The sequence below is a fragment of the Symphalangus syndactylus genome, chromosome 8, assembly GCF_028878055.3.
Source record: "Symphalangus syndactylus isolate Jambi chromosome 8, NHGRI_mSymSyn1-v2.1_pri, whole genome shotgun sequence".
Lineage (NCBI taxonomy): Eukaryota > Metazoa > Chordata > Mammalia > Primates > Hylobatidae > Symphalangus > Symphalangus syndactylus.
The window spans coordinates 71,630,611-71,639,694 of NC_072430.2; the positions used below are offsets into that span (position 1 = coordinate 71,630,611).

General features: G+C 43.9%; 1 protein-coding gene across 1 annotated transcript; it reads right to left on the minus strand.

The window, feature by feature from the left end:
• Positions 1–1,094: 1,094 nt before the first annotated feature.
• On the minus strand, positions 1,095–3,581 carry LOC129487202 (epididymal secretory protein E3-alpha). Its single transcript, XM_055287817.1, has 2 exons — positions 3,480–3,581; positions 1,095–1,921 (listed from the first exon to the last, which is right to left on the minus strand). Exon 2 carries the CDS (start codon positions 1,893–1,895, stop codon positions 1,452–1,454), a length of 444 nt encoding a protein of 147 aa, XP_055143792.1. The 5' UTR covers positions 1,896–1,921; positions 3,480–3,581; the 3' UTR covers positions 1,095–1,451.
• Positions 3,582–9,084: the final 5,503 nt, after the last annotated feature.

Consider the following 9,084-nt stretch of genomic DNA (forward strand, 5'->3'; position numbering starts at 1 on the left):
GTTTGTTTTTGTGACAGGGTCTGGCTTTGTCACCCAGGCTGGAGAGCAGTGGCACAATCTCGGCTCACTGCAACCTCTGCCTTCTGGGCTCAAGCCATCCTCCCACCTCAGCCTCCTCAGCAGCTGGGACTATAAGCACATGCCACCATGCCTGGCTAATTTTTGTTTTTCTTTTGTAGAGACAGAGTTTCACCATGTGGCCCAGGCTGGTCTCAAACTCCTGAGCTCAAGCGATCCAACCATCTTGGCCTCCCGGCTTTCACACTGTCTTAAGATGGAATGTTAAATACACTCTTTAGAGTTGGAGAGAATTGAAAAACAACTATAAATAGAACAAGTCATGTGGTGGGGGACAAAAGTTAATTTGTTGTAACTCTTGAACCAGTCTGGTATAGAAAATGTAATTCTTTCTCACTTCTTTCTCTTTTTCCTACATAAAAAAGAACTTAACTTTTAACTTTGGAGTACTGACCCCATTTCTCTGGATTTCTATGTGCCACAGAATGTCCATTCCCAACCTTTCACTTTAGTAAACATTTTTTTTTTTTTGAGACGGAGTCTTGCTCTGTCACCCAGGCTGGAGTGCAGTAGCGCAATCTCGGCTCACTGCAACCTCTGCCTCCCAGGTTCAAGAGATTCTCCTGCCTCAGCCTCCTATAGCTAGAACTACAGGTATGCGCCAGCAAGCCTGGCAAATTTTTGTACTTTTAGTAGAGACAGGGCCTTACCATGTTGGCCAGGCTGGTCTCAAACTCCTGACCTCAGGTGATCCACCTGTCTCAGCCTCCCAAAGTGCTGAAATTACAGGCATGAGTCACAGTGCCCAGCCCACTCTTTAAAACTGGATTTTGACCCTTTTGATTATTTCAAATTGATACCATGATGAGTGCTTATGTCACTACTTGTCTCCAGTTTAGCACACAATCATTTATATCCACATGATATATATAAACATATCACATACATTAGACACAGACACATAAAGTACACACTAAACCCCTTGCATAACCATAGGGAAAAATAACCTAGATCACCCATACCCATACCAATCACACGATACATACTCTGCACACATAACATATATAAGCGTCACATACATTAGAATAATATATTTTATTTAAGAAAAGGAGGGTCGTTCAGCTTGGGTAGGTATAAAGAGAGTCAATATCAGGAAAAGTCTTAGGTTAGTCAAGGACAGATGCCATATGAGCTGAATCTTGGAAAAAATGTGGGCGTAAATTAGGCAAATTAGGACAAAATTGTATTACAGATACAGAAACCACACAAAGATTTGGTATCAAGAAATCATGAGGTACATAAACTCTAAGTACTTGGAAAACACTGACACATAAATGTGAGTGGGGAGTGGCAGGGGCTATTGATGGAGGCAGGGCCCATCACTTTGGAAGCACTGAATACTCTACCAATATCTGAGGATGTGCATAGACTTTCTAGTTGCTGATAGGTTCTATAATCCTCAGGTCTTCTATGTTATCAACATATCCATCTATGCCACAATGGAATTCAATGTAGCTGAAGCTTCTGCTCTCTGTGTACCTATTGTTGTACTTCTCCCAGTGACACTCTAGTACTTTGAGGGCACCTGGGGCCCATACATATGCATTTCTGTATCGGTCGCTCCCCTTCTCATTGATGCATGCACGCTGAATTTTGAACCATAAGCTATACATGAACATATGAGAGCTCTTGCCTTTCAGAGCTTCTTTTTCTCTCATGAGGACATCACATTTGTACTCTTTGAATTCTCGATTTGGACTTAAGTAATGAAGTTTTATGAATTCTCTCCAGTAAATGTTGTTACCGTATACACAAAGCCTGCAAAGGATGCAAAGCAGGGCCAAGAGTGTGCCCCAAATCTTTAGAGAGGATGTCATCTCAGTCACCAGGGCCACCTGCGTGTCTACAGGGAAGAGAAAGAAAAGCATTATCCAGACAATACTCAGAGAGCTGAGCTCCACCTTAAACTTTCTTTCCCTGCCAAGCAGGCACTTGGGCACTGTATTGCTATTTGGTTCCCTATTAGAAGATGATGATTCTCATCAAAGAATACAGTTTCTGGGCCGGGCGCAGTGGCTTGTACCTGTAACCCCAGCAGTTTGGGAGGCCAAGGCAGGTGTACCACCTGAGGTCAGGAGTTCAAGAAACCCCCTGGCCAACATGGTGAAACCCCGTCTCTACTAAAAATACAAAAAGTAGCTGGACGTGGTGGCTGTAGACCCAGCTACTCGAGAGGCTGAGGCAGGAAAATCCCTTGAACCTGGGAGGCGGAGATTGCAGTGAGCCGAGATCACGCCTCTGCACTCCAGCCTGGATGACAAGAGCAAAACTCTGTTTCAAAAAAAAAAAAAAAAGAATACAGTTTCTAAGAACTAAAAATATATGCTTTAGCCTGTGAGAGCCAAACACAAATTTGGAAAATATAGATAAAGTACCTTTTAAGAATTTCAAATATCTCCTGTCTACCCTGTCTTCTACCCAATTTGAGGAGCCAATCACTATCTAGCTCTCTTTTACCAAATAAACTCTCAGGAGATCATGTGTCCAATAGAAAAATGACATTGTAAGCTTATTGTCTGCAAAGTGGAAAAGATTGTTGCATTTTAAGGGAATGTAGAAGATGAGTAACTACTTGGGAGGTGGTTCCTAGGCAGAAGGCACTGATTCTGGAAACCACAGCCCAGGCTGCAATTGCACTTCTCTGAAAAATGATGTTTTTCCAACCTTGACTTCCTTATAACAATTTCCCCAAAGTCTGGGTGAAACATGTGATCATTATTAACTATCCACATCCCTTCTCAGAGGCCATTTCCCTAATTATTGCTATTACAAATGATCTTCATTTGTTAGAGCTTATTGACAATGCCATCATAAAAGGACATCAGTTTAAAACTGTTGCTGCAATCAATCAGGCACCAAAACTAAAACAGTCCCCTGCAGAGCTACTGTGGTCACAGCATAGGATGTATGGTCGTTTGAAAAAGTTATCTCTTTACCAGCTCTCTGTCCTCATTTGCCATGAGGAGTATTCCTGGCTCTACTGAACCTCTAGCCTGATTCACAGCTCTGAGTATCGGTGTCCTCAGATAGGCCTAATCACAGCTCCCTACAGACCTGCGAGAGTCTAATGAGATGCAAGCCTGTGAGAGCACTTCTAACAATGTCAAATGCCCACATCAGACACAGGGTTCCTCATCTGTGGAACCCTGTCCTGGTGATAAAGGCCTACACAGGATAGAAGAGCAGGATGCACGCAGCTTTAATGCATTGTGCTTAGGAGGACTGGTGGTGAAGGAAGGGAGGGGCAGGGAAAGCCTGTACAGTGGGATTGAGGCTGACCAGAATTCAGGCGTTTTCCATGATTTGGATCCTTCTCCATTGTTTGCTGTCTAAAAGTTCAATCAGCCTCCTTCCAGTGCTCCCGGCTGTCCCCCGAGCATCCTCAGCAGAGCCCTTCTTACCCTACTCGACTCCAAGTTAAGGTCACTGATTGTAGTGGGGATCAGCGTGTGGATCTGAAGAGCAGAGTCTGAGTCGTCCTTTCCTCAGAGCCCTGGAAATCTGCAGCAGTGGAGAAAGGAATAGCAGGGGGAGCTGCAGCGCTCCAGCTGATGGGTAGCGGAGGTGGTGATGGGGAACAGCCTTACTATGTGAACTTGTTCCCTTATCGTTTCATCTGGAACACTTGGGTTCACTCAAACAGTAGCCTTGAGCAAAGGCTACAAACATCAAAGGCTGAGCCCTGGGCACAAAATAATTGCAAGACCCTAGGTGACCCCAGAAAGGGGTTATCTGGTTCTATCAGGAGACAACCAGAGACTTAGCATCTGCTGTCAATTCTAACAAACTTCTGGGGAAGTCCCTGGATGGTTATGCTATGTTACACGGCAACTTCAACTTCACTAAGGGAAACCACTTTTTTTTTTTTTTTTTAAACAGTCTCACTCTGTTGCCCAGGCTGGAGTGCAGTGGCATGATCTTGGCTCACTGCAACCTCTGCCTCCCGGGTTCACACTGTTCTCCTGCCTCAGCCTCCTGAGTAGCTGGGACTACAGGCACCCACCACCATGCCCGGCTAATTTTTTGTATTTTTAGTAGAGATGGGGTTTCACCGTATTAGCCAGGATGGTCTCGATCTCCTGACCTCGTGATCTGCCCGCCTCAGCCTCCCATAGTGCTGGAATTACAGGTGTGAGTCACTGCGCCCGGCCCTTTGCCTTTTTTTTTTTGACAGGGTCTTGCTCTGTCACCCAGACTGGAGTGCAGTCGCACAAACACTACTCCCTGCAGTCTCAACCTGCCAGGCTCAAGCAATCCTCCCACCTCAGCCTCTCAAGTAGCTGGGACTATAAGCATGCAACAGCATGCCTGGCTAGTTTTTTGTATTAATTTTTCTAGAGACAGGGTTTCACCATGTTGCCCAGGTTGGTCTTGAACTCCTGAGCCTAACTAATCCTCAACACATCAGCCTCTGAAAGTGCTGGGATTACAGGCATGAGCCACTTAGTCGGGCCAGAAAATCACTTTTAATGTTGTGAATTGTGAGACCCTCATTGAGAGGTGAAAGAATATCTAGTGAAAACAGTGGCCAAATAGCTATGAATGATTAGGTAGCCCGTATCTGAAATTTCTCTACTCAAGTTTTTTAATTCTAACCTTTAGCTGCTTGGTGACACTGTATTGCTTACTATTAAAATGTCACATAGCCTAGCCATCGTTTCTACAATGCTACTATATGTAACATCTGACTGTGAAGTATAGGTCACAAGGTGCTGGCTAAGTTGTTTTTCAAGACCTCAAGATTCAGTCCTGAACTCAGCTCAAACTGACAAGACCACAAACTCTTCAACTGAGTTTGTGCAAGTGTCCAATGGTTACTTTTAACATCACAGCCTGAATTTTCCACCATATTTTCCATGCCAACTCCCCACAAATTGGCAAATGTGACCAAAACTGGTTCATCAACACTAGTCAAAGTTATGATTTATGAATAAAGTAAGACTTTTGCAAATCTCTTCTATCAACACCTCCAAAGGCTGTTCCTAGCCAAACCACCTTAGTTGATTTTCTCACTTGGCCACCTTATTGTTGGAATGACAAAAGGTTCAGTTTATATCTAGAACTTATCTTCAAACCCGCGCTCCTGTGAAGCCGTCCTTGAGTAATAGGAAATCATATGCTGATAGACTGGATGGACGGGAGATAGTTTTAGAGCAGGTTCTGTGCATCCTTCTACTCTCTAGGTCTTTGGGGGACAGGGGAGAGCAAAAAGGGAACAATTCTGGGCATCTGAATTTGCATGACTTGAGAGGCGATTCTGAGGGAAAATCAGTTGTTTGTCATGTGCCCCCACATCCAGAGCTCTTTCTGACAAATGTGCATTATCTGTTGAAGACTTAAATTCAAGTAATGACTCAATGAATGTAGAGAGAGGTGAGAGAGAGAAGCCACCTGAGCCAATGTATGAGCTAGTGTTTCTCAAATACTTGATATTCCACTTTTAATATGGAAAAAAAATATCATGGGCTCCAAGCGTACATCCATGAACTCTTCTATGAGCTAAGCCCAAAGTCCTAAAGCTTTTTGAATATAAAGCCAATTAGGAAGCAATCTAAACTAAACTGGGGAAAAGTATATGGTTATATTTACAGAAATTAGCCACTGCCAATGCAGCCCAGGAAGGTAACCCAACCAGTATTTCTGGAAACCACTTAATGGGTCTACTTCCTAGAGTTGTCTACCAGCTTCTGTAACAGAAGCTCCTGGGGCAGTGACTTTTGATTTCAGTTTTTAAGGAGGTATTCCCCTTTAAATATAAATTTTAAATCACTTGAAAATTATGTTCGTCCTTTATTGTCTTTGATTTTAATTATTTTCTGTTAATTCCTTGCTATGTCCTATTATTATTATTATTATTATTGGAATGGAGTTTCACTCTTGTAGCCCAGGCATGATCTCAGCTCACTGGAACCTCTGCCTCCTGGGTTCAAGTGATTCTCTTGCCTCAGCCTCCTGCATAGCTGGGATTACAGGCACCCACCAACACATCCGGGTAATTTTTGTATTTTTAGTAGAAACCGGGTTTTGCCATGTTGGCCAGACTGGTCTCAAACTCCTGACCTCAGGTGATCCACCCGCCTCGGCCTCTCAAAGTGCTGGGATTAAAGGCGTGAGCCACCGCACCAAGCCAATATTTCTTTTGTTAGCCACTATTCAATTCTTAAATGTTTGTGAACTACTGTTTCACAAAACCATAAAAGTGACTTGGGTGTATATGTGCCACATTTTCTTAATCCAGTCTATCGTTGTTGGACATTTGGGTTGGTTCCAACTCTTTGCTATTGTGAATAGTGCCGCAATAAACATACGTGTGCATGTGTCTTTATAGCAGCATGATTTATAGTCCTTTGGTGCAGCCATAAAAAATGATGAGTTCGTGTCCTTTGTAGGGACATGGATGAAACTGGAAAACATCATTCTCAGTAAACTATCGCAAGGACAAAAAACCAAACACCGCATGTTCTCACTCATAGGTGGGAATTGAACAATGAGAACTCATGGACACAGGAAGGGGAACATCACACTCCGGGGACTGTTGTGGGGTGGGGGGAGGGGGGAGGGACAGCATTAGGAGATACACCTAATGCTAAATGACGAGTTAATGGGTGCAGGAAATCAACATGGCACATGGATACATATGTAACAAACCTGCACATTGTGCACATGTACCCTAAAACCCTAAAGTATAATAAAAAAAAAAAAGCGACTTAGGTTCCTCATTCAGGGGATGACAATGTCTATAGGTGTCTTAATCTGTGATCCACGGGCTTCCAAGGGCTCCATGGATGGAATTCATAGGATCAATGCAGTAGTGCAGTGCAGAAAATTACATCTCTATTTTCACTCACCCATATTGAAATGTAGGGGCTGGGCATAGTGGCTCACACCTGTAATCCCAACACTTTAGAAGGTCAAAGTGGGAGGACCACTTGAGCTCACAAGTTTGAGACAAGCCTGTGCAACATCGGGAGAAACCCTATCTCTACAGAAAATTAAAACAATTAGTTGGGTGTGGTGGCACATGCCTGTAGTCCCAGCTACCTGGGAGGCTGAGGTGGGAGGATCACTTGAGGCTAGGAGTCGAAAACCAGCCTGGACAACATAATGATAACCTGACTCTACCAAAAAAAAAAGAAAAATTTTTAAGGCCGGTAGTGGTAGCACGTGCCTGTAACCTCAGCTACTTGGGAAACGGAGGCAGGAAGATTGCTTGAGCTTAGAAGTTTAAGGCTGGAGCGAGCTATGATAGCACCAGCCTGGGTGACTGAGTGAGACCCTGTCTCTCAAAAACAAAACAAACAAAACAGAAACTAAAAAAAAACCCCAAAACCCTAGCCCCATACTCCTTGAGACACAGATGAGAAGATGAATGTAGGCATCAGGCCACACACCTACTGTGGTTACACGAGGATTCCCTTGGAGAGAGATAGTGGCAGCTGTATTTTCACAGTGCTCTGCTGTAGTCAGTTAAGAGAAGTCCAGATAAGATTTCTTACACGAGGACCAGCAAGGTCTATTGAGTACAAAGACTGGAGGAAATCAGACAACAAAAACTGAATACCTCCTCATACCTCTTCTCTCAGGTAGTATTGTTTAAGACTCAGCAGTGTGGTTCTCTCATATACTTTGACTGGGACTGGGACTGCAGACTTAGCACTCTCTGGTTTCCCATCTGCCCAGGATGGGAATTAGTACCCACCTCTTGTAGGAATTCTTCCGGGATGAGAGAGAGATTCTGAGCCTGTTGCTGCAACAATGCAGCTTGCAAGGTACAGGCTTGATCTGGGACACTGTAATATTCACCCATCCTGGGGTAAAGGTAACGTTTGCATTCAGTTCAGTCAAGAGATGTTGTCCCAAGAAATGGATAAGGTATTCAGGCATATGTAAGAAGCGATGCTTTAGGCAGGTCTGTCACAGTTGGAAATCTAGGGGTTGCAGGAATGGTTCTTTTAGGGTCTCCTCTAAAACTGCCTTCACTTTCATAGTTTCAGAAGACAATTTGAACAAGTGTGTGTTTAATACTGAGTAGGTGGCACTGGTATCTCCTAGAACGGCTAAAAATTGATTTCTCAGCATCATAATGACTCAGGGCTCCACGTGGGAAATATGGAGGGTACTAGCTGGATCAGAGGCTGCCCTCGGGCCCCATCATTTTTGATTCTTATTACAGAAGTTCTCAGCCCCAGATCCCTGAGCTATTTCAGGCATTTGGTGAATTGGAAGTTGATTTTCTCATTATTGGCCGCTTTGTGGTTTGGTCAGTCTTTTTTCCAGTGGCCTTTCCGTCTGTAGTTGGCACATGGAGTTCAATAAGTAGAGTGTTCCTACTTATAGGGAGCCTGGGTCCCAGGGGGTCCTAACTTATGTGAGGGTCCTGTGGTGGGTCCATGCCATGGTCCGAGGGTTCCTTAAGCAGCTGCTAGCGAGATGGCTTGTTGCTACATGTTTTAGAGTTCTCTCTGTTTCTGACCAGGTCTCTGCTGGTGAACACCTTTGTTTCTGCCATTTGAGACAAAGATATGTCCAGTGCCCCTTCAACTTGTCACAAATTTCACTGGATGTCAGGGACACTCTGGCTAATAAATGTCATGTGCATCATCTTTAAATTTTCTGAGGCCTTCGGACCAATATCAGTGTATTCCTTGAACACTTCAAAATGCAGTCCAGAAAACTTGAAGGGCTTTCATTGGGCTTATGCTTTACTTCCTGAACTTTCTTAAGGCTCATCCGCTTTGGCATGCCCTTTCAGAGTCCAGGTTTGAACACTGGTCCAGGTAGGATTATGGGACATAGGATATAGAAGAAAACAATATAGAAGAGAACAAATTTTCCACTGGCTTTGGATCATCTCACTAGGGAGCAATACTATTTTTCAAATTTAATAAATCAGAAATAGAGAATGGAGAGTGTACCCAAATGAGCCCCATGGGTTGCCCTGTGTCAGCGTCAACACCTCCTGTAGGTAATTATTGAAGGGAAAATCGTCCTGCTGGGGCTAAAGTG